A 24,683-nucleotide genomic window follows, 5' to 3' on the forward strand; every position below is an offset into this window, starting at 1 on the left:
TTCCTGGCTGGCGACTGAGCTGAGCCACTAGGAACCCCTGCTCTCTGCTCTGTTCCCTCATCCCGTGAGGTCTAAATGAGGCTAGTGCCAGCCTAGGAAGGATTAAACACCCTTATGCCTGTAAAGGTGCCTAACTCACCCAAAGCCCCCAAACGCCTTTAATATTATTCTAGGTACTAAGAAGTTGGCCTAGTTTGGACTCTCTTTCTGCCCAGCATAGCCAGCCTTTTCTTTCTAGTCTTTGGCCCCAAGTTCTCCTGTCGCTCTTTGTCCCAGATTTCTCTTAGTATGTGAGTGCCCCCTTGGGTTCTCCAGACCTATTTGGGAATCAAAGAGGCAGATGGCGCTTGTGTTGGGGGACATCAAAAGAGAAGCATTTGTGCACTGGCGGCATTCCTGGTCTCCGGGAAATGTCCTTGCAAACTCCGGTGGTCGGCTTATGGCTCAACCTCCGACAACTTAGGTTTCTTCCTGAGTGCCTCCAGGGACTGTGCCTCCAGGGAGTGTCACACCAGGACTGAGATCCACGGGGCCTCTGAGTTTCCAGACTCAGACTTAGCTCGCCACTTTGGGCCCCACGATCTTGCACAAACAATGCTCTAGCCAGCCTCTCTTTACAAATGTTTCAAGGGAGAAGCACCAGCCAGAGAGTGTGCCCTGAGCTCCCAGGGATCAGAGAGGAAGCCATCCATCCTCACGGTTCTCTGGCATCTCTTGGTATTGCTTCTCCCACAGGGAGCATCTCCTGGCCTGGATCCCCTTCTCTAATCCCCTGGGTCCTATTCCAGAGGCCCTAGATTCCCTTCGGTGACAAAGGCTCCATCATTCCCGCCTGCCCATGCTTCTCTCCCCACAGCCGCCGCCACGGATAAGTTTTCTCTCTTTCAGTGGATTCTATTCTTTTCTGCTCTCACTGTTTCCTCCTCCCCCAAATATTCATCTGGCCTTGCCCCTCCTCTTTCTTGCTCTCTGCAGCTGTGGGCATCCAGATGCAAGTGGACTACCTCCAGCGCCAGTTCTGGGCAGCCATGAAGCAGGTAGGCATCATAGGGAAGGACTGTCCCCACAGCCCAGCCCATCAGTCCCACAGGGGACATCTCCACTCTATCTCTGCCTTCCCTGCCCTTCCCTGGACCCTGCATATCGGGCTTCTTCCCCCTATCCCCACCCCCACTCCAGTGCTCTGTCCCCTAATCAGATCCAGGGAAAAGGGTAAAACGGCCACTGCTGTTGTCCCCAAACTACCCTAGCCTTGCCTGCTACAGAGTAAATTAGAACTTCACTTGGCTCCTCCCTCTAAAGAAGGACACACACCAGAAATCTTCACTGTCCTCTGTATGTCCTTCTAGCCTGAGTCATCCTCTCAGAGAAAAGTCCCGTCTACTCCTTCACTCCAGGCTGCCTTGGGCACAGTGAGCTGTGTAGTGAAGGTAGAAAGGCCACAGAGGTGGAGGGGACCAATAAGAACCCACTCACCATGTGAAAGTCCTAGTGCCCTGCAGGCAGGTGGCCTGTGTTTGTCCTCAGGAGAGCACGGCCTGCTGCTCAGTTCCCTGCCTGCTGGGAGACACCTACATGTGTGTACATGACCCTCATAGACTCCATTTGCTAAGGCCGGTCCTCCACATACAACTGGCCCTTCACAAATGCGCTGCACAAATGTGTATATACAGACACACATACAAGCACACACACACCACAGGCAGACCTTCCTCATACAAGACACAGTCCAAATGTACCCACATACAACAAACTCTTCATAACCATAGCACACTGCACATATACAGGTATGCACATGTACACAGAATATACAAGCCATGTGTATACCACATGTAAAATGTATCCAAACACTCCACATACACAGCACACATAGACCTACCTTTAACACACATTGTGTACATATAGATGCATAGTTCACATGATGCTACACATAGGCACACACACACACACAAGCACACATGCACATGTACTTGCACCCACAAAAGCACACACTGTTCACAATGTCCCCTCTTCCTTCCAGTGCGGCACTGAGGAGGGTCCGTGCCTGAAGAGCTGCGAGGACACTGTAAGTGACTCCTGAAGGAGGGCACAGGCGGAAGTTCACTGTCCTGTGTCCCCCTGTGAACTACTTCCCTCCTCCCTGAGCCTGCCTGCAGGGCTCACCCTCCTCAGCCCTTTGAGGAGGGCTAGAGCCAGCCGTGGCCCTGGCTATGACCTCCTGTCCTGGCCTCTCCCCCAGGATCTGGATTGCTTCCTTATAGACAACAATGGCTTCATTCTGATCTCCCAGAGACCCCAAGAGGTAAGTGACCGAAGAGCCAGAACTTAGAGAAAAGGGCTTGGGGGAGGGGAGCCAAGACCCTTAGCAGCTTTATCAGCCAAGCAGGCCTAAAGCTGGGGCCTTCGCCCCACTTTGGAGCAAATCTGGGTGGGAGGAAAGGAGTTGCCTTCCGTCCAAACCACAGAGCAAGAGGACAAACGCAGAGCGGCATTCAAAGGCAGAAATACTTCTCCCCCTTAGCTGTGACTAAGCTGACCTCTCTGCCATGTGACATGTCACGTCTGTGAGGAGCCACTCAACAAGCTCACGGCTAAGGGAGGGCCTGGCTGCACTGCCACTAAGTGTCCTGCTCCCTCCCCCGCACAACCTTGGGGACTTTCGAGCCCCACCTCTGCTGCTTGTATCTTGCCCTCTCTTACCCATCCCCCCACCCTTTTCTATCATCATCGTCTCCAGGGGGACTGTCCCCACCCCTGTGCTCCTCTCCTTTCTGGGTCCCCTTGTAGAAAATTTTACTGCTGCCACCAAGCCAGGGTGCCAACAGGCTAGCAGGGACATGGGGGGCAGCCCTTACTTTATCCAGCAGCCTGCCTTCCCTCCAGCCACCTACTCAGACAGAAGAGGAAGTCACGATGGCAGTTTTATATCTGCTCAGCCACAAATCAGACCCTGAAATTAGCCAGGGATTATACTTTAAATCGCACTTTTAAAAGAAGCTTGTTCCACCCTGAGCCAAACCTGAACACAAACACCTGAAGCGGTTCTTTGACACAAGCCTACAGCCCTAAATAACCTCCAAGAGGAATTTCGCCTGCAGGCATGTGTTCAGTTCGGTTAGCAGCTTCCAAGATCTGGGCCTCAGTTTTCTCCTCTGGAAAAGCACAGGCTGGATCACCTGAGGTCAGGGTTCAACCCTAAGCTGGAGGCTCCAGAAGCCTGGATAGTACAAGTTGCAGGATCAGAGCTGACGCTGCCCAGGGTCCTGGCCAAGGTAGTCTCTGTCCCCCAAAGCCAAACTGTAGCCTCATCCAGGCAGGGCTGAGAGTCCGTGGAAATTGTCAGAACGTGACAGGAAGTAGAGCCGGGACATCAGGAGACTGGGCACAGATAGAGTCAAGATAGAAGGGGACCAAAGGACCATGGGACGGCTCCCCGGGAGCAGTTCTTAAATAGCCCGCTTGGCATGCAGCAAGAGCTGAGAAGAGAAAGCAGATTTTACTGTTGCTTCCTACTGGAAAGGTCTAGGCTGTCAATCAGGACACTGCCAGAACTCTGACCAGTCACTAGTCCTGGCACCCGCGTGTCCAGTCCTGCCTGCCCTTCTTCACACAGAGACGGTCCATTCTGTCAGAAAAGGAAGGAAAACAGAAGTTGACTATATGGCTGAAGGGGCCTAAGGACACTCATACGCTGGTCCCAATGCCATACGATCATGACTGACTGTGGGGCCTGGTCTCCTGTGGGGTAGCTCAGGAGTCAGAAGGTGGCCATGAACAGGAGTGGCAGTGGAGCCAGGTGGCTTGGTCAGGCAAGATAAGATTACAGACCAGCCCAAGAGTATGTCAGAACATGGGCCAGGGAGCCTACGCAGCAGCGGGGGAGGGGGCAGAGAGCACCTGGGGGGCATCAGCCGTGTGAGTCAGGGCTCTCTGATGGCGACTGAGCAGGAACCGGGACAGAAGACACATGAGTGAGCAGGCACCGTCCCAACAGGATCCTGCTATGGATACTGAACCATCTCATGCAAGGTTCATGAGCTTGAAATATTAATGGCCTTTTGGATCTTTTCCCTAACCATTTGAAAACAGGAATAACAAAAAGGCTATTCTTCTATCACAAAGCCACGCAAGTCCCCAACAGGCCGAAAAGAGTTCTCTCACCCCTAGCTTGCCAGTTTTTGCCCCCAACCCAGTCCAGCTGCGACAACTGCAAAGGGCCACCTCAATGAAGAAGACCCCAGGGCCCTTGGATAGCACATTGGGTTGAATTGCTCCCATTCTGTCTAGAGCTTCCCTGCCCACATGCTCATGAATTGTGATCCCAGGACATCACAGAAACAGTCGGTCTGTTCTGAGGTTTATATTTGATGTAACATACATTTTCATTCCCTATTTTAAGTACTTAGCTTATGTGCCTTCATTTTCTCAAGTGTTGTATTATCTTATGTTTTGCATAGGCTTACAAGCTGATCCAAATCCTTTATGAAATTAAACAAAGTATAAATAAAACTAGCTTGTAGAGCGGCAGTTCTCAACCAGTGGGTCCCAACTCCTTTGGGGGTCAAACAGCCCTTTCACAGGGGGTACCTAAGACTATCAGAAAACATGGATATTTACATTATGATTCATAACAATAACAAAACCACAGTTTTGAAACAAAAACAATTTCATGGCTGGGGGTCACCACAACATGAAGAACTGTATAAAAGGGTTGAAGCAATAGGAAGGTTGAGAACCACTGATCTAGAGGCTTTTTGCCAGCTCAAAGACACCCCCAAAACACACACACGGGCACACACACACACACACGAGGTTGGTGAACTCAGACCAGCTTTGTCTTGGGGTCAAGGGTAGCATACAAGTTTCTAACACCTAGTTGCCAAACCTGAGTCCTTCAATTCCCTGTCCAGGTTGCTCTGCCTCTACTCAAAACAGTTAACTGGCTCAGATGTACTTGGCTGGGTCTCATAGAATTACAGCCAATCCTGCGGGTCGTCAGAAGCCATGGATAAGGAGTGCTGACCCCTGGGTTAGTTCTAGGATTCATGTCAGCTGCAGCTCCTTGACAGGGCTCAGTATCTCCTCATCTGGGCCTGCCTGGGACAAGCTGTAAGCTGAGCTGTGCTGGGCCAAGAGGCCACAGATGCACAGGCCTGGAACTCAGACCAGTTTGAACACAGACAGGAGCGCATTGCTGGGTATTTGATGAGCAGCCACACAACAGGAAAGTCAGCCCTGCGTTGGGGCAACCATCCCACAGAGGCTATCAGCTCACTCCTGAATTCTTTCCTGCCTAGGCCATCTACCGAACTCCAGGCTCCAGGGCAGACCTCATAGGACCCTGACTCTATCCCAAACTCATACCAAACTAAATGCAGGCAACCCTGGACCTTTGGATCTTCCAGAGCTCTGCCAGCGTGTTGGCTGTGCCATGTATGGGTAATCTTGGGTGTAAGGAGCCTTGGGAAGCCCCTTGCCAGCTGTGTTCCTAATAAAGCCACATGTTAAAATCCGGGTCCTGAAATGACAAGGGACTCAAAATCCACATTGGAACCTTTCCTTTGAAGGTCCAGAATTTTGATCTGAGGCAGTTATTCATTTGGACAAAAGTCAACAGTAACTATCCGTTAGCGATAGTGTTCTCCCTGTTGCACTGACTTTAGCAAATCATAGATTATTTCCTAGATCAAGGCAGCACAGGCTTAGTATGGCTTCCTGGAGGCACCAGGTATCCCATCCTCATGGTAGCATCAGAGCCAGGGGGATTCTTGCCTTCTAGTCCACGTCCCAAATAGGAGGGCAACAGCGGAGTTTGGGTACCCCAACACAGTCCTCTCACTTTAAGTGAATTCCCAGAAGTTCTCTTCTGGGCTTTATTCCGTTTCATTGGCCAGCTCTCAGTACAAGGGTTTCTGGGAAGTGTAGTCTTTTTGTGGACCACAGTGTTTCCATTGTTGCAGAAGCTGCCTTACAAAAAGAAGGGCAGTGGACATTTCCTGCTAAGTGGCATTTTCTAGGATATGGAGTTTTGTTTGCAGAGGCAGAAGTGTTTTCCAAGGTGTACTTTCTTACAGTCAGATCTCCTGCCTCAGAACTGGGCATTTGATCAGCAGGGCAGGTGAGGAATGAGCCTACAATTTAGCAAGGGAATGGGATGGGCTTACAGCCCTAGTCTGTACCCAGTTTCCCTGTCTTAAGGAGCATAAGTTTCAGGTTTTACACACACACACACACACACACACACACACACACACACACGCACGCACGCGCGCGCACGAGAGCGCATGCAACGAACAGCCAAAGGGTAGAGACAAGTCTCTGCAGGGATCGTGCTCCCTGCTGATGGAAGGGAAACACACAGTCACTGGAACAGCAAAGAGCTAATCCAACTGACATAACCATTCAGGGGCAGGGCCTTGGAGGATGCTGGGCAGCAGGTGTCCCCGGACACTGACTGATTAGATCATGAGCAAGGAGGTCCTGTCTTATTTTGGGGGTGGGCAGTGGCATTACTACTTTCCCAAACCCAAGCTGTCTGAGAGTATTTTGGCAACAAATCTGGGGGCAGGAAAAAGGATTTGCAGAGAGGGCCAGAGCCCAAGAGGTGAAATACAGCTGATGCAGAGAAGGCAGGGAACAGAGGGCGATCCCAGGCTCCCGCCTTCCTCCACTCAATGAAGAAGCCAGGATAGCAAAGCTCACGGCAGAACCTGCTGAAAACTACCTTTGACAGCATACACTACCACTGCCATCACCACAACCACCGTCACCACCGCCACCATTATCCTCATCACTGCTACCACATATTCCATCTCCACCATCAGCACCACCACCTCCGCTAGCATCACTGCTGCGAATCAAGGGCTCTGCTCAATGGCAGCAGCTTGCAGCAGCACCTGCCACACCAGGTGCGGCACATTTCCACTGTAGCAACTCGAAGTGGCACACGCCCCCTTTAAAAAGTCCCTCTGAACATCACAGCGCTCTCTCTCTGTCTCTCTGACTCTCTCTCTCTCTCTCTCTCTCTCTCTCTCTCTCTCTCTCTCTCCACTCTAAGATGGCCTTTCACTCACCCTCTCCCTCAATAAACCTCTTGCATTAGATCTGTTGCATGGCGTGATCTCTTAGTAGCACACCTTGGCCCAGCCTGGCAAAGGTACATTCCCACTGCTTTGTCCTAACAACCACGACCACCTCACCTCCACCACCATCACCACCCCACCCCATGCAACAAAAAGCACATGCAACAAAGGGGGCCCACAAACTCGTTTCCTTGGAAGCTCCGACTCATGTTTAAGGAACCCTGGACCACTTTTGGAGCGCCCTCTGGGCCGATTTCACAGTCCGCTGCAGATGACAACACGATTTAGAAAGCCTTGATTGCGATGGGCAGCTGGGGGAGGGGCGGGCTGCGTGGAAGAGCAACTACAGGGACAGCCTGGTGGTAGCTCTCTCGGGTTCCCCCCTCACAGATGGGAAGATTTCTGGGGGAAGTGGATGGAGCTCTCATGGCGCAGCTTCTCAGCATGGGGGTGTTCAGCCGGTAAGTGAGACGCTCCCCTCTCTGGTCCTCAGATAGCCCTCAGGGTCTGACCCCAGACACCCCCAGAGAGGCCCCAAAGATGCCTTTCTGGGGCCAGAGACTGAAGTCAATCTAGGGGTGGGTGTAAGATGTGTGGCCGTCCCACAGAGTGACTCTCCAGCCTTGGCTCAGGGTTCAGAGGAAAGCACAGGCCAACACAGCAAGCATGCTGTCTGTGTTCTTGAAGCCATCCACGCATGGGAGTGACATTTTGGCATGAGCTGGCTTCTACTCTGGCTCACTCCTCTAAGTTGGGCACCCACAGGGACCCTAGTCAACACAAATCCTGCAACCAAGGCCTCCAGGCCAGGGCATGGACTGACTGGTCTTGGCTCCGACACAGCTCACTTCTTCATTTCAGTGTGACCATGTATGACTACCAGGCCATGTGCGAGCCCCCAGATCACCGCCACAGTGCAGCCCAGGCCCTGATCAGTGTGAGTGTCCCCCCGGGCCGTCCTTCTACTGGGACTCATCCTCTGCCCTGTCCTTCAGGATGTCACCTGGTCCCATCCTCATCCAGCCCCAGACCCTTCTGGCTCAGGCTATTCTGGACCCTGTTCTGATGCTCACCCCTTCCCCTGGGGCTGCGGGGCTGTCTTGTCCTGGGGGGATGCTCATTCTCACCTCCCAGACTGACATTAACGTCTTCAGGGGTCCCTAGCACTGGTCTATCAGAGATGGGAAATGACCAGACTCCTGAGGGTTTTTCAAATTCTACCTGTGGGGAGTCTGACCTACAGGAGGCCTTTGAGGTCCCTCTGCTCTGGTGCTCCTTCTGAGGGGCAGGCAGGTTGGGTCTGGAGAGCGGTTGTTAAGGGACATCACTTGGGGTTTCCCTGAAATAGCTCTGCTCTTCCTCCAGCCTCTCTCTGCCTCCTTGATGGTGGTCAGGTGGCTACTGCACGAATGTCTGCTGTGAGTAGGGGTTAGATGGAGTGGGGAGAGAAACCATGCTCAGGGGTCAGGGGTCATGGGAGGGGAGGGCTCCCTGGACCAGGGAATTGGACCATGAGGCCAGGACCAAAGGAGAGTGTTCCCTGCAAGTGGGCCATGAGTCTTGGGTTGGAGGGGGGATTCCAGGTGACAAGAGTTCCCTTTGGGGAAGGACTGGGTTATGATTAAAAGTGACAGGCAAGATTCCCTGCATACAGCAATGAGGTCATGAGGCTACCATTAAGGGGGCTGCCTATGGCCAACAAGATAGCTTGGTTCACTAGCCACGGGAGGAGAGAGGCATTCAACCCCACCCTAGACCCTCCTTCATTCATGCCCTCAAGCAGAAAGACGGGTTCCTACAGGGGGTGGCTAGAGGCAGTGGCACCCCGAGAGTTTCACATGCCAGCCCCCCCGAGACTGTGCTCTGTATCCTGCAGGTTCCTGCTACAGTGGAGTACCTGGGGATCTTGGCAGGACAAAGGGTCAGAGGGTAAGTGCCAGGAAGCAGCTGTGGGCAGCACTCTGGGAAGCTCATTAGAAAGCTTCTGCCTGGGGTGGGTGGCAGCCGGGTGGGTGTCGAAGCCTTCATGTTCATAATCTCATCTCATCGCCTTCCCCTCGCCTCTGTGTGTGACATCGCATCACCTCTGATCACCTTCGCTCCGTGTGCCATCACCACTGCCCTATGCCATCCTGTCCTTGTGTGATGCTGTGCCTTCCCTGTGCCGTGCCCAACCCTGTGGTGGGCTCTTGTCCTGGGCAGCCAAGGCTGTCTTTCATCATTGTAAGTAGTTCTGACGGAGAGAGCCTACCTTGCCCAGTGCCGGGGGAGCTGTAAAGGACTTGTCTTTAAGTCTGTGTCTTGGGAGTGAGCACAGGCAGCCTGAGTTTCTTTATCCTAGGACACTCCTTGACTGGGGACAGGAGGCGGTCCCCAAACCTTTAGAGCACCATTTTGAGGAAGCAAGAAAGCCCAGAGCTCAGGCCACACAAGTACAGGCCTGCTTTAGGAAACAGCCGTCTCCTCTTGAGGGGTTCTGATAGTTAAAAGGGAGGTATAGCCCATCATGTTGTTGAGATGCCACCAGGTCACCCTAGAGAAGAAAGCAGCCTCGGCAAGGCTCCAGGTTTGAGGGAGTGTCCTCTAGAATGGCACCCCTCCCCTGAAGTTGTGCCTAAAGATAGTCCCCAAAAACAATGACATGTCATGGCGGCTCTGACACAAAGCAAAGGGAAAGCTTTGTCCCAGCTGCTGTGGACTCCTGCCGGCCTGGGAAGGGGGGACACTTGACCTCAGCCTGGAAAGGGGGACACCTGACCTTTACAAGCCGAGAGACACAAACGCACTTAGGTCCTGGAGATGTGGGCTTCCCGGGCCAAAACGATGGCCAACCTTAGCCCACCCCGCTAAACTCTCTCTGGGTTCTGGACATCCAGTAGCCAGGAGACTCCCACTGCCTTCTTGTCTGGCTTCATTATATGAACAATGTCCCCTCCTTCCCTCTGCCTCCTCAGCTGCTGCTGGTGACCAGGGCAGGTCCTTGGACCTGAAGTTCCTGTGGTTAGGCCCCCTTCATAACTGGAGTTATGAAGCCAGTGACCCCAGTGGCAGGAAACTAGCTCAGTTCTAAGCCTGAACCCCTGGGAAGAGAAAAGCCAGTTGTGAGGCATCTGTCCTCTGACACTGAGGACCAGGAGCAGGGGTGCCCAGTGGCATAAACAGGGATGGAAGCTGGCTGGGCTGTGGGTGCTTCCCCAGGCCACGAGGATTGTTCAGCCTGCCCTCCCCTCTTAGATTTACTATCTGTGAGGGAAGCTTCTGGGTCCAAGCATTGAGACCTGTGACTTTCCTCACGCCTTGTGTGACCTTGCAAAAGCAATGTCATGTCTGCACCTCCACTTCCAGGTGTTTCCAGGCCACTGTGCCTTCCCTACACTTCCTTCGCTGCTGGGCCGTAAGAGGCAAAGTGTGCTTTGGCATAGCAGCACTGCAGGGTACCCACGAGTGCTCTGCAGAAAGATCTCAGGGCTCCTGGCGAGGGCCACCCAGCAGCTCAGCGAGGCCTCCAGACTCCGCGGTGCCTTTTGCTGAGTGCTGGTCACTTGTAGCAAACTAAAGGATGCTGCCCTTACAGATGGGCTTCCTAGGGCCTCTGTGAGGTGATAGCCCTCCTCACACACATGCCTGCCACCCACAGCCCACAAGCACAAGAAGCAGGACCTGCTGCACCCCTGTGACACAGAATACCCAGTGTTCGTGCACCAGACGTCTATCCAGGAGGCCAATGGGATCATCGAGTGTGAGGCCTGCCAGAAGTAAGTCCCCATGCAGCCACCAAGCCCAGTCAGGGTGCAACTTCTCGCTCCTGGTCCACGGTAGGCAAGGACGGTGCCTCGGGGAAAGGTCACCTTCCTCATCTCCCTACTCCTCAGCACAGGGAAAACCCAGGCTGAGGCAGGAGAGAGGAAGAGGGGCATGAACAATTTGGTGGTCTGCATTAGGGAACACAGGGAAAAGGAATCCAGAGGCCAATTCCCATGTCCACAAGTCTCTCTAAATCCAAGGCCACGGGCCTCTCTTAGAATTCCCTTGCTTGCTTCCCTTCTGCTCAGCCAAACCAGCCATGGCAAGCTGGTGCCGGGGCCTTTCACACTTAGGCCCCAGGCAGGGAAGGAAGCAGGAGTTCTGCCCTCTACAAAGTAGGAACTGTGTGCAGGTCTGCAGCGTCCCCAGAAAATGCACAGGGGTGGGGGGGGGAGCCTCGGCCTATATTCCCAGAGCTGTCATTCTCTGGGGCATCAGCACCCCAAGCCAATAGTTTCCAAGCAGGACCCAGTCAGGCTAACTCCTGGGTAGAAACCTCTAGCTTCGTCCAGACAAGCTCAGAAGGCCAAACCTACTGACTTCCCACTCCAAACCTTGGAGGAAGCGGCCCGGAGACTTCTGTCCCACCCAAGAGGAGAGTACATCTAGGGGCTCCCTCAACCAGTTTTGCTTCTCACCAGGGCCACTAGCAGGTCTGGGGAACCCCAGACCCATGCCAGCTATTTTGTAGCCTCAGATTCTGACGTCAGACAGATTTAGGTTTCTGTTTCTTTATCACGTGTGACATCTTATGCACACACAGAGCAGCCTTCCTGGGACTGGCGCTATTGACTGTGCTCATCTTGAGACTTGAAGGAAACGTCAAGGGGATGGCAGAAAGTAAGGGCCTCCCCGCAGACAGGCTTGACTCTTTAAATCTAGCTCTGCTCCTCTCTGCCTCTACTATAACCATAGGCAAGTTTAGCCCTTCTCGCCTGTTTTGTCTGTGCAGAATGGGAACGATACCAAGTTCACATAACGCTGTGACGAGCACATCTGTGAGTTTATATATGTGATATACACCTGTGCGTGTAACATCACCCACTCCATACAAAATGCTTGGTGGCAGCCGGCACTGCTGTGTTTCTAACACCCGGCCAATGCAAAAACGCCTTTCCCTACCCCCTACCCCAAGCTGTGTATAGGAGCATTGTGCCACCTTGTGGCCAAGCTCAGAACTGCAAGTTCTCCAGCTCTCAAGCCGAGATAGTTAATATCCCTGTTTGCTGGGAATGGCCCCTGTGCCTGTTAAAGACAGCTCCTTCTTCATCTTCTCTGGCTATTGGGAAAGGAGGGAATGCCTTGTAAGTACCGGGCTACTGGCCTCAGTCTGCCTATGGCTACATGTCTTTCCAGGTGCCTCAGAAAGTTTCTCCCCCAAGTCCTTCTCCTTAGCCTGCACCCCTACTACTCAGAGCCTCCCACCCTCTCTGCTGCAGGACATTCGTGATGCAACAGATTCCCAGCAGCAACCTGCTCCTCCTAGTGACAGACCTTACCTGTGACTGCAGCGCCTACTCTCCCATCCTCCAGGAGGCCACAGAAGTCAAATATATCCTTCACATCCCCCAAGGGGGAAGGGGTGGCTGAGGGATCATGGAGAAGCTCAGATTTGGGGTGCAGAGCCCAGCCTGTGCCCCCATTCCCTTCCTTACAGGATGACTTATAGGCCAGCCCTCTGCCCCAGAGAGGGGTGCTCCCCATCCTGAACCTGCTTGCAGGGCCACTGACCTCCCAGATCTTGACCCCAGGATCTCCAGGACTACGTAGAGTTGTGACCTTGACAGTGAGCTCTGCACATAATGCCTCTGTCAAATGCGACAGGATGCGCTCCCAGAAGCCCCGGCGGCGCCCAGGATCCTGCCATGCCTTCCATCCAGAGGTGTGGGCTGTGAACTCCCCAGTTGTGTCCTGTGTGTGACCTCCTGGGATATGAATGTTTATGGACATTGATGACAGAACTCTATGTGCCCATCATACTGGGAGACCCTTGCACTCACATTTATGTGGTGTGATGTAAGAAATCAGATTGGCCAGGCCTGTCATCCCAGCACTAGGGGGCAGAAGCAAGCAAGGGAATTCCAGGTCAGTTTGTGTGGGACAGAGAGGCCACAAGTTGGGGGGTTGGTGAGAGACAAGAAGCAGAGAGGAAGAAAGAGAAGGGAAGAGAAGAGAACAAAGGACCCAAGGGAATCTATACTTCCTAGAGCCTGGGGCCCAAGGAGTTTCCCCTCTCCGTCCACACTCCGGCTACCTCAGCACGAATCACTATTACGTGACTAGTGACAATAGCAAGTGGTATTTATTAACACCTGAGATGCGGGCCTTACTACCCAGTCTCAGCTGGGTGTGGCTGCCACAAACTACCTCCCCTAGAGATGCCCCTGGAGGTCAGGGCTGCTCCACACAATTATGAGAAGACCCCAAAGACTAAGTATGCTGTTTTTACTGTCCCTAAAAGCTGGAAGAAAGGTAGGTTTCTTCTCTTCTGTCTGTGTCTAGCCACACTGCATGCTGGCCCTTGGGTTGGGAGGACCAGCCCACTCCTAATGCCCCTTACCTGTCTCTACAGGAGAATGCTCAGGACTGTGGTGGCGCTTCAGACATCCCAATGTCACTCCCTCTGCTCCTGCTACCGCTGTGGGCCTGGCTGCTTCCACCCCAGCTTCTGTGGTGACCCCATTCTATCTGACTTTCACAGAAGGGAACCCTTAGAGAGACATTCTAAAGTCACCAGCTGGTGAGGTCTCAGCTTCTTAGCAGTAAGGTGTCTCCTGGGGCTACCACCAGTCTCTTAGAGACTGTTGGAAGGATCCCCAAGGCTCTCCAAGGTGTTGGGTACCAGGTACTCCAAGTCTTCTACTCTTATCTCTGCTTCAGGACTCCCAACAAGAGCTTAATTGGAGGAAGGATACAAGTTAACCAAAGATCAGAAACTGTCAAAGGGGCAGGTGTTTCCCTGAGTTCTGGGGGCCAGGGTTGAGCAGTGAGACCCAGGCAGAGGCTATGCCAAGAGCACACTTGCCATCAACACAGGAGTCTTTAGGAAGACGCCTTCATCCACGACATAGTACGAGGGAAGGCAGGCAGAGGGAGAGACAAGAAGACTCAGAGAAGGAGCAGGAAGGAGGAAAGAAGTGGAAATACGATCCTGTGAGCTATCAGAATGCAACCCACTAAGAACTCCAACCTTTTTACACCAATCATCTGAAGGAGAGCAGCGAGGGGTATATGGGAGCATCTGGAGGGAGGAAAGGGAAGGGAGACATATTGAAATTATAATCTCAAAAAGAAAAGAAGAAAAAGAAAAGCTACCAGGCTGAGACCTGCAACTGCAGCACTGTATTACAGTGTGGTCCAGAGGAGCTACAAAAGGCAGAGCCAGGTCGGATCCTCACTAAGGTCAGGGGCACATACAGTCTCTGAGACCATGGTGGGCTTTCTGTGGCTCATGTTCTACAAAAGTTAACTAACCACCTGTCTGGTGAAAGCCCTTGAGGTTAGAAACACATATAATCCTGGCCACCATGCCTTGGAGTAGGTACAATTTACCTGCCCTTTTTTGGCACGTGTGATGCATGTGACTGTGTATGTTTGTGGACCTGTTTGTGCACAGATGCAGAGGCCAGAGGATGCTGTTGGTCATCTTCCTCGCCCACTCCCTAACTTATTTTTTGAGATAAGGTCTCTCGCTAAACCCGGGGCCCTCCAATTCAGCCACACTAGGTGGCCAGCAAGTCCTAGGGACCCTTGTTACCACCTCCCCCAGTGCTGGGGTTACAAGCATGCTCTGCTGTTCCCCCACTGTTTCAAGGATGACGGGGAATCTAACTTGGGTCCTTGTACTTCACTAGCTGAGCCTCTCAAGCCCCATGATTTTCTGTCTTTTAAATGAGGAAACTAATCCCCACAAAGCGGCACACACATCTTTAGTCCCAGCACTCAAGAGGCAGAGGCAGGCAAATCTCTTAATTTAAGGTCAGTCTGGTCTACAAAGTGAGTTCCAGAACACCTAAAGCTACACAGGGAAACCCTGTCTTGAAATAAAGTAAAAGGGGGGAACTAAAGTTTGCAGAGGGGAAACTGGTTCTAAATCTTGGCTTTGTGAAGATCCCGTGGAACAGGCAACGTACCTAGAGCTGCCAATCCACAGCAGCTGGCACTGGGCAGACTAAGCACTTCCCCCACGCCCCTAAGCATCTTGCTCCACAGCATAGAAGGCAGGAAAGATCAGAGGTGCTGCCCAGCCCAGGTGAGGTACAAACCACTGCAGCTGAGCTTCCTCCTCCATGCCACCAAGACAGTGTTGCCAGGCATGGCAGGGTAGGTCTTTCCCAGTGCCTGCCTCCCTGGCTTTGTTGTTAGTGTTGTTACCTCTACTCAGCAGCATTAAGTCTCAGTGACAAGCACTGCATGGTCTCTCAAGGGAGCTCCTCTCCCTCATCCACCCAGGCAAAGCATTTGAACCAACTTATCAACTATTTTGGGCACAGGATAAAAACATTAAGTGTAGAATGCCAGGCGGTTCCTGGCCACGAATATGGAGCTCTTGTACCTGGCACTGCTAAAGGACTGTAGGTTTTCAAGCGTCACCAGAAGCAGCTGAAGCAAAGGCATTCCCGACAGACTGCCACTCTGTCCCTACGATGCAGAACTCCGTCAAGATGCTTGCAGGTGGTAGCCTAGCTTTGGTTAAAGATCCAGTCCTTTGACTTCTGAGGAAAGAAGTTGGTGTCCCTGCCATTCACTAAGTGGGATATGGTGTTCTGGCATCTTTATGCGTCACCTTCAATGGAAGAAGAGCTCAAGGACGCTGTCAGAAGCACATGCTTTACTAGAACCACCTCAAATAAAAGGCTTCAACACCATCTCATGATGCTAAATGAAGTTTGCTTCAGAACTTGGGAGTGGACGCATCTTAAGGTCAGAAAAGTATAGGGGTAAGACGGGCTCAAAAAAAAAAAAAAAAAACAGCACAAGCGTTTGGCAGAAGACAAGCCAAGTTCAATGGCAGTTTGGGGAACACTCTTCACAGTGTAAAGGCAGGCTGCAAAGGGTGCTTTTATTTTTGGCAGGTGAGAGCATATGGGAGGGGCCAGGGACCCATGTCCCATGGCAAATGACAGGACTGAGGATGCATACTTGCCTCTCTATTCCAAGGCTAGTGTAGTCAAAGGACAGGCAGACAGTTGCCAGGCCATGAAGCTGCAGCTAAGCCCTCCTCAAAGGTTCCCGAGGGGCTGAGCCAACAAGTATTTACATGGGGGTGGGGAATAACCGGTGCTCCAGTGCAACTACAGCAAAGCATTTGAGACAGTACTGCTCCTGGGCTGCAGCAGTGCCATGCAGAGCTTCTCTAGGGAGTGCAGACCGCCCTGATAAAACAGTGACCAATGTGCATGTGGCAAGGCTCCCTCAGCTCTCAGACCTCTATGGTCACCGCAACCAGGTATAGAGAAAGCTCATCATATTTTAAAGATAAGGTCTGTGTAGCCCAGGTTGGCCTTAAACTCATGATCTTCCTGCATCAACCTCCTGATGACAAGAATTTTCTAAAAATTCCTTAAATTTCCTGTCTAAATTAGGGTGTTAAAAACATCCCCAAAGTGAAGTAAGGTTTTCAAAAGAAAAAAGGCAATAAAAACACAACAAAGTTGATCTTCCATTTGGCTCTTTTTATTAGAGAAACTGAGAAGACCGCAAGTAGGGAAACCCCATGGTGAATGGAACAGTCACACAGACGCCTTTCTGGAACCCCAACCTTCTACAATCCCCAAAAGTGTGCTTTGTGACATCAGCAACTTAGAAAGGGGAAATACTGACAAAGGCCACTATTTACTGATGAAAGAATGAAGGTGTACGGGTTCCTAACTGGCCTAGGGCCAAGAAGAAAATGAAACACGTGCGCAGAGCAAGCCAGCCTCAAACTGCTGAAGGTAAGGCACTCAGGTGCCAACCTGACGAGCTCCCGGGGGCACCAGGTCAAGTGCACATGGAGGCTGTTGTAGTGAGCTGCAGAGACACGTGGGCACACAGACAGACAGACAGACAGACAGACAGACACACAGACACACAGACACACACACACACACACACAGAAGGGAAGTTACTAGACACACTAGTGGTGTTGATTCTTTTCCCTAAGAGTTTGTGCTATGGTGAACCAGATTCTCCCTGCTTGGGAAAGGGATGACTGGACCCAAAGACCTCTACTTCTGTAGAGTCATGGGTAGCATCTCATACTCTATCCCAAGTACAGGACCAGGAAGTAAGTCTGGCTTCTGATATGTGCTGTTGCTACCACAAACCTAGGTGAACTTCCTTCTAGATGGACATTGTCCTGTTTAACTGCTTGAGGAATTAACACTGTTCTCTAACTCTGCCTGACACAATGTTGTTCACCCGGAGTCTTCTGTTTGGTCTACCTAGGGCAGTGACCTTATCCACAATCAAACACTTGAAAGTTCTTCCCAGCTTTTACAGTGGATGCCTTCCTGGATCCCCAGCTGCAGCTGGAGATCTGAAGGTAAAGGAAGGACAACATGACCAAGAAAACACTACTGAATAAATAGAACCTTCTCCCACTCCCAAGCATCCCTTTTGAGATGCCTGGGGCCCTATGTTAAACGCAATACCCACCAGCCCCAGGATGTGATGCCTGCCTGAAGTCTTGGAGACTCAAATGCTTGGCTTTTCACTTAGGAGCCAAGATCAGAATTCTATAAACCAGACCCAATTCATCCCCAGTCTCTAAAACCCATAACACAGTAGCCCTGGGACAGAGAAATTGTCTTCTAGCAGCCATTCAAAACTGTGGGCTTAAGTCTATCAGACATCTAGCAGGAACACACCACTTCCTTTCCAACTCTGTACCACACTCCTTGCAAACGGCACTCAGTGAGTGCTAACTACTCCACAGTAGATATCGCTCACTTTCTGTCCAAGGGGAACAGAAGAACCTGTTCTGCCATACCACACTTGCCAAGACAGTGCACCAGAGAAAAACACCATCACTCCCAGTAGGGATGGCTCTCTATACCTGCCTATTTGACTTCATTAGAATTTCACTAGTGACCATGCCAGGAGCTATGGTGGGAGGGAGAAGGTGGGAGGAGAAGCGGGGCAGTTTTTTATTTCCAGGGGCAGTGATTCTCAAGAGAGCAAAGTTTGGAGCTCAAGGCTTCAAAGAGAGGGTCTGGAAAATGGCCACATCTCTATTCAGATAAGAACTACCACCTGGTTAAACAGGACACAGAGAAGAACTAGACAGGCCCTGTGCTGATGCTCCCTTCCTCCCTCCCAGAGGACCTCCTCCCCTTCATCATCTCTTTACTACACCACTCCAGAAAGGGCCTACGTGACAGCCTCTCAACTGACACCTTCTCTAGAGCCATACAGCAGCCTGTGCTGCTTTCACTGGAAAAGCACACACCACTTCCTTTCATTTGCCTCCCCTCACTGTTGAGAATGGCCAGAAGATCCCTGGGCTGGGCCTGTACCCTCTGTCCCAGCAGGATCCAAGTGTTATCAGCCTATGAAAGGCACCGTGGTGCACCAAGACATCGTGCATTCTGGGGCTACCACTTTATCCTCCTTCCATCACTTTGTGCAAAATTGAAACAGTGTGTGGTACTTGCATGTTTCATTCTTTTAAAAAAAAGTCTCCCTCCCTCCCCTGCCTCTATGTTTTAAATGTTTATATAAATTCTTATTTAAACAGTAAATTAGAAATCTTATTTACATTAATTTTTTTGTTCTCCCAAAAGAGTGCCTAAACTCACACTCCAACCCCTTTGTTGGATATAAATGTTCACCTAAATTGGTTTGGTTATTGTTTTGAGGAGCTCCGGTGGCACAATCTGTCGGTACATGGTACTCATGTATTACTGCTTTAAGGAGAGAGAAAGGGAGAAGAAAGAACCACCAACCAACATTCCCATCTTCTACAAATAAATACGATCACATCAGAAACCAGTCTGTCAGGCAAGGGTCTTGCAGAGTTGCCTTCAATCGGAAGATCCCAAAAGGAAGTAAGGGGATGAGCCATTTTGCCTTTTCTCCAAATTGATGCACTCCATCCTTTGAGGTATGATTTATTTTTGTTTTTCTCTTCTTAGTCTTGAACCCCATGGAGCCCTTGGGCCATCACAAGGCCCGTGAGGCTGTCCAAGTTTTGGGGCTTCTCTGGCACTGGTACCAGCAGCCAGTAAGCAGGCCTGTGGGAGCTGCAGGCCTGGGTTCGGGGTCACAGTCCCTGGCTCCTGTGAAGTTTCACAGTGCATCCTCTTCAGTGCAGCCCCCGCCAATCATGAAACGGAATTCCTGCAGGTTTGAGACGCCGTGGAAGTGAACGAAGGCGCCAGCAACCACAAAGATGTGGAAGAGCTGGTGGGAGTGGAACTGGAGGGAGAGAGGGGGAGACCATTACTAAGCCTGCTATAGATACCTAGGAAGAGATACTGCTTCCCAGCTTGACAGTGGAAATGCATATGATACAATTCAAATTCAAGATGGGGAGCAGGGCGGTGGTGGTGCACGCCTTTAATCCCAGCACTCGGGAGGCAGAGGCAGGCGGATCTCTCTGAGTTTGAGACCAGCCTGGTCTATAGAGCTAGAGTTCCAGGACAGGAACCAAAAAAGCTATGGAGAAACCCTGTCTCGAAAAATCCAAAAATTCAAGATGGGACAAGAATATCCATTGGGGACCTCATATTCTGAGTCAAAAGCCAGCTCTCCTAGAGAAATACAGGTACTGCCTATAAGTGAACTTAGGGGTAAATTCCATACAGACCTTACAGTTAGATCACCGAATTCCCCAGGACCCCCTGACAATCAGCAGCAGGATATGGTTTACTGACAAACACTTGAGAAATGACAACACTCTCTCATGGTCTCAAGATGGAAAGACACAGTGCTATCTATCAAGACACTGGTATCAGAAGTATAACTGAGCCGAGTGGTGGTGACACACGCCTTTAATCCCAGCCCTCAGGAGGCAGAGGCAGGCAGATCTCAGTGAGTTTGAGACCAACCTGGTTTACAAATCAAGTTCTAGGACAGCCAGGGCCATAACACAGAGAAACCCTGTCTCAAAAAACAAAGGAAGAAGTACACCTGAGAAGAAACGAAAGGAAGTTAGCTAACCTAAGCTCAGAAGACTGAGTTCAGGAAAGGAAGTTAGCTAACCTAAGCTCAGAAGACTGGGTTCAGGAAAGGAAGTTAGCTAACCTAAGCTCAGAAGACTGGGTTCAGGAAAGGAAGTTAGCTAACCTAAGCTCAGAAGACTGAGTTCAGGAAAGGAAGTTAGCTAACCTAAGCTCAGAAGACTGGGTTCAGGAAAGGAAGTTAGCTAACCTAAGCTCAGAAGACTGGGTTCAGGAAAGGAAGTTAGCTAACCTAAGCTCAGAAGACTGGGTTCAGGAAAGGAAGTTAGCTAACCTAAGCTCAGAAGACTGGGTTCAGGAAAGGAAGTTAGCTAACCTAAGCTCAGAAGACTGGGTTCAGGAAAGGAAGTTAGCTAACCTAAGCTCAGAAGACTGGGTTCAGGAAAGGAAGTTAGCTAACCTAAGCTCAGAAGACTGGGTTCAGGAAAGGAAGTTAGCTAACCTAAGCTCAGAAGACTGGGTTCAGGAAAGGAAGTTAGCTAACCTAAGCTCAGAAGACTGGGTTCAGGAAAGGAAGTTAGCTAACCTAAGCTCAGAAGACTGGGTTCAGGAAAGGAAGTTAGCTAACCTAAGCTCAGAAGACTGGGTTCAGGAAAGGAAGTTAGCTAACCTAAGCTCAGAAGACTGGGTTCAGGAAAGGAAGTTAGCTAACCTAAGCTCAGAAGACTGAGTTCAGGACCGTCTCTCTTCATTGACTTTAAGAACATGAGTGGCCAGCTCAGCACACAACTGTGCGCAGTAGTGAGAAGCAGGACCTAGAGCACTCCCTATCTATTTACTACACTGCTGAAAATGTTTCAGATCCTCTTCAGGTAGAAATGTCCATCTTTACTACTTCCTCAGTTTTTCTCCCTAATCTTTCCACAGTCTAGCTACCTCCCTCTCCCCCATTCCCCCACCAGATACATACAGGATCAATCTCCTATCAATATCACTGGGTTTGGGTACCAAAACGGATCTTAGGATCAGCAAGATAGCTCAACAGGTAAAAGCACTTTTTGCACAAAGCCTAGCAACCACTGTAGCAGAAGACAGCCAATTCCAGAAAGATCTCCTTTGACCTCTACATGGGCACCATAGCATGCGTGTGCCCATTCTAAACACACATGCATCAAACATACACAATAATAACTAAATTAGTAACCCAGCCCTCTCCCCCTCCCATCTCCCTCCCTCCCTCTCCCCCCCTTTCCCTTTCTCTCTCTCTCTGTCTCTCTCTCTCTGTCTCTCTCTCTCTCTCTCTCTCTCTCTCTCTCTGTTTTTTTGTTGTTTGAGTACTGGGCTTAAAGGTGTGCACCAGCACGCCCAGCTTCAGCCTTCTCTTTATTAAAAATGATCCCAGTAGAAGACTGCCCTTCTTCCATGGTGAGAAACAAGATGGGAAACAGACAGAATGACCAATGACTCCACTACAGCAAACAAGAACACAGATGGACACTAAAACCAGCCTGATTCTGTTTCTGTTTACCACTTAATGGCCACTTGCTTTAGACAAGCTGTTGAGCCTTCCTGAGCTGAGCCATAGCTTCCTATCTGTAAAGTGAAAACAAGAATACGTATGACTTGTGGGACTGACACTGGATGACCTGCTACATTTGCAGTACTCAGTACTGTCCCAGGCAGGCACTGAGTGCTCGATCTTCAGGATTAGCACTACGCTCCCTGCCCAGAGAAACCAGACAACAAGGGACAGAGCTTTAACTTTCAATTACATCACTCCCAGTGTGCCTAACAGCAACATAAACCTTATCACCATTGACCACACTTACCCAGATGTCACATTTGCCAGGAAAGAAGCGTTCAGGGATGCGGGCAGCGTAGAGGGCAGCTCCTGTGATATAGAGGCTAGCCATGAGCAGTAGCCAGCCTATCTGCCCTATGGTGGCAGCCTTCAGGAAGCCTTCTGAGATGACATAGTGTAGAGTAGGGATGATTCCACTCAGGCCTAAGCCCACAAATACTCCTAAGACATCAGGAGAACAGAATAAAGAGAGAACACACAAAGAAAATAAGAAAGAAGTCAGTATTACAAGATAATACTATTCACTCTGATCAACTTAAAATTTCAAAGACAGTCATTCTTGTTTTAAAGAAAAAAGAAGGTCCTTCAACCTTTGAGACACCATCACACAAGACAATGGAGGTATGCTCCATTTACAGATATGAGAAACCTCACAGGTAGAAATGTAAGCAACCAGGCTATATAAGCAACCCCGAGGGTTAGTTAGAAAGAACCACTCTGTGAAGAGTTTTAGGAAAAGAAAGCATGGAGAGTTAGCTTAAGCTTCCTTAAATGCCTCCCTTTTACAGGCAGACTGCAGTAGGCTGTAAATGGTGAAAAGCTTTCCCCAGACTCTGGGCTCTACCCAGCATCACCAGTAAGCTGCTGGCGTGCCACAACATATGCGAGAATGCATGCAGGATGCACAATCAGAAAACATGTGCACCTAAATGAGAGGAGGAAATGGCATACTAACTGTTTGAAATTCAAGGACCAAGCAGACCTAATGAAAACTAACACCACCCCCACACACACTGTCCTCTAGGGCATTGCTACACTTCTGTTCTTTTCCTTTGCATATGAAGAAAGGCTGCCAATAGTACTTTTCACTCTCAAAGAAAAGGCTCAGGACTTAACCTGCTGGTGTTTATAAATAGTAGAAGGCTCAGCTCCACTCAGCAAAGATGTTCTTATCTCATGCACTCCAATAGGTTTAACACCACTGACCTAGTGAAGAACTACAGAGCCAGCGCTGGCTACTGGACGTCTTATGTGGACGTCCTAGAAAGAAGGAGAGCAGACTGCTACGTCATCAACATGAGGTGAGTTCTGTTTCTAGTACTCTAGTCGCATGCAGATGAATCAGGGCTTGAGTTTATAACAAGAAAAGCATATGTGGTAGTACCACTTGGGAGACAGAAAGTAGAAGACACAACTTCAGGCAACACAGAGTCCGAGTTCTGAAAGATTTTGTCAGAATCATTCAGCACAGACTACTGATTTCAAAATTAAAGGCAGATTTTTCAATCTTCTGGTTCTACAAATGCCACATTCAAGCAAGAAGACTACCGATGTCACAGGGCACTCAGTAGGCATTACCTAAATACCAAAGACCCCTATATCAGAAGAAAAGTATAGTATCTACTTTATTGGTACATAATCAGCAATGAACTCAGGTCTTATTTATTAAAGCAATTTAAACTAAAATATAAAACACTAAATATAAACCAACAAAAAGTCACCACATAGTATACTAAGATGAAACAATTACAGAAGTCATTATATTGTAGTATTTCCTCAAGGATACAACACTGCCCAAAATATATGTGTGCACCCTTCAACCCTGTGCTTTCTAATAACTGACCACCAGGCTAGAAGCCCCACAAGAATGGTGGTTACTTCATCTCTACACTGCAAAAGTATCGGTTTATAATATCATACCATAAATAACCCATAGAACAACACGTTCACATACACTCACCTGCTCTGACCCCCCGATACTGAGGGGTGGCAAACATGTCCCACTGGGAGACAATAATGGCTGCAATGCCCAGCACACAGATGACAATCAGGTAGATGAAGCAAGGTTGTGGGTTACAGTAGAAAGAATAATAAAGCCAAGGAACAAAACTTCCCATAATCAGAAGAGCAATACCAGAGTAATCCAACCTAGGATTGAAATTTAAAAGAACTCCATTTTAATGCTAAAAAATTATCATCTGTTACAGACTCCAATTAATCCCCTACGACTTATGACATCTGCAGCAACTAAGAAGCAAACTGGGTTGTCTACATTAAGGGAAGACATTTCCATATGGTAACATTAAGAATCCTGCCAGCTCTGCTGGAGGGTGTTCCTGCCCCACAGATGATAACATGGACAGCGTGAATACTTACTTAGAGAAGAGTCGGGAGACCCCTTCCGAGTGGCAGTAGACTGTATGGAAGAGCCATGAAAATGAAAGGCAGAGAATGGCTCCCAGGAAGAACAACCCAAAGACCACTTTCTCTTGCAGAGGGGCCACGAAGGAGATATTTGGGCGAAACATATAGAAGATGCCCAGGCACAGGAAGAAGACACAACCTAAAAGAAGAGTATGAGTGAGGGTAAGATGTGACCCATGGTGTTGTATGCTGTTTTCAGCTTTTCCCAGCAGCAGTGATACCAGAGCCATAAATTCTTTGAGAAAAATTTTCAAAGTAAGTTTATCCATATTTTAGTTTACTTCCAATACTCCTGGAGTCATACACACTTCAGCTTTATAAACTTTAAAGAATATAATGACTAGTTAAGGATGCAACAAGTGGTAGCCCAGCATGCACAAAGACCTGGTTCTATCTCCAGCACCACACACACCAGGTGTGGTGGCTCACACCTTAATCTTAAACTGGGGGGGGGGGGGAAGAGGCAGGAGGATTACAAATTCAAGGCCATCCTCAGCAGAAGGAACAAGGTAGCCTGGTATATATAAAAGCCTGACTCAAAAAAGGAAAAATAAGTAAATCAGTAAATAAATAAAAAGTCGGGTGGGGGTGGCACACACCTTTAATTCTACAACTTGGGAAGCAGAGGCAGGAAGATGTCTGTGAATTTGAGGTCTACGAAGTGAATTCCAGGACAGCCAGAGCTAT

At 50.0% G+C, this 24,683-nt stretch overlaps 2 protein-coding genes across 4 annotated transcripts in view; one reads left to right on the forward strand and one right to left on the reverse strand.

The window, feature by feature from the left end:
• The window catches only part of Cacna2d4 (calcium voltage-gated channel auxiliary subunit alpha2delta 4), a 100,208-nt gene extending 84,372 nt beyond the window's left edge, over positions 1 to 15,836 (forward strand). For 2 of the 3 annotated variants that reach the window (XM_050148514.1, XM_050148516.1), the window contains 12 exons: positions 976 to 1,037; positions 2,021 to 2,065; positions 2,240 to 2,302; positions 7,473 to 7,543; positions 7,944 to 8,019; positions 8,448 to 8,500; positions 8,959 to 9,011; positions 9,285 to 9,305; positions 10,720 to 10,837; positions 12,326 to 12,438; positions 12,686 to 12,768; positions 13,459 to 15,836. In XM_050148514.1, coding sequence (XP_050004471.1) covers positions 976 to 1,037; positions 2,021 to 2,065; positions 2,240 to 2,302; positions 7,473 to 7,543; positions 7,944 to 8,019; positions 8,448 to 8,500; positions 8,959 to 9,011; positions 9,285 to 9,305; positions 10,720 to 10,837; positions 12,326 to 12,438; positions 12,686 to 12,768; positions 13,459 to 13,563 — 863 coding nt within the window. In that variant the 3' untranslated portion in view covers positions 13,564 to 15,836. The remainder of the gene's footprint in view (positions 1 to 975; positions 1,038 to 2,020; positions 2,066 to 2,239; positions 2,303 to 7,472; positions 7,544 to 7,943; positions 8,020 to 8,447; positions 8,501 to 8,958; positions 9,012 to 9,284; positions 9,306 to 10,719; positions 10,838 to 12,325; positions 12,439 to 12,685; positions 12,769 to 13,458) is intronic. The other variant, XM_050148515.1, reaches the window with a different exon arrangement.
• Positions 15,837 to 16,540: 704 nt separating this feature from the next.
• Positions 16,541 to 24,683, reverse strand: part of Adipor2 (adiponectin receptor 2) — a 40,558-nt gene continuing 32,415 nt past the window's right edge. The window contains exons 6-9 of the mRNA XM_050148317.1: positions 23,949 to 24,135; positions 23,533 to 23,720; positions 21,820 to 22,013; positions 16,541 to 19,286 (exon numbers count right to left, since the gene is read on the reverse strand). Coding sequence (XP_050004274.1) covers positions 19,158 to 19,286; positions 21,820 to 22,013; positions 23,533 to 23,720; positions 23,949 to 24,135 — 698 coding nt within the window. The 3' untranslated portion in view covers positions 16,541 to 19,157. The remainder of the gene's footprint in view (positions 19,287 to 21,819; positions 22,014 to 23,532; positions 23,721 to 23,948; positions 24,136 to 24,683) is intronic.

This window comes from Alexandromys fortis, unplaced genomic scaffold (assembly GCF_014885135.2).
Source record: "Alexandromys fortis isolate MF-2015 unplaced genomic scaffold, M_Fortis_MF-2015_v1.1 scaffold_59, whole genome shotgun sequence".
NCBI classification, from domain to species: Eukaryota; Metazoa; Chordata; class Mammalia; order Rodentia; family Cricetidae; genus Alexandromys; species Alexandromys fortis.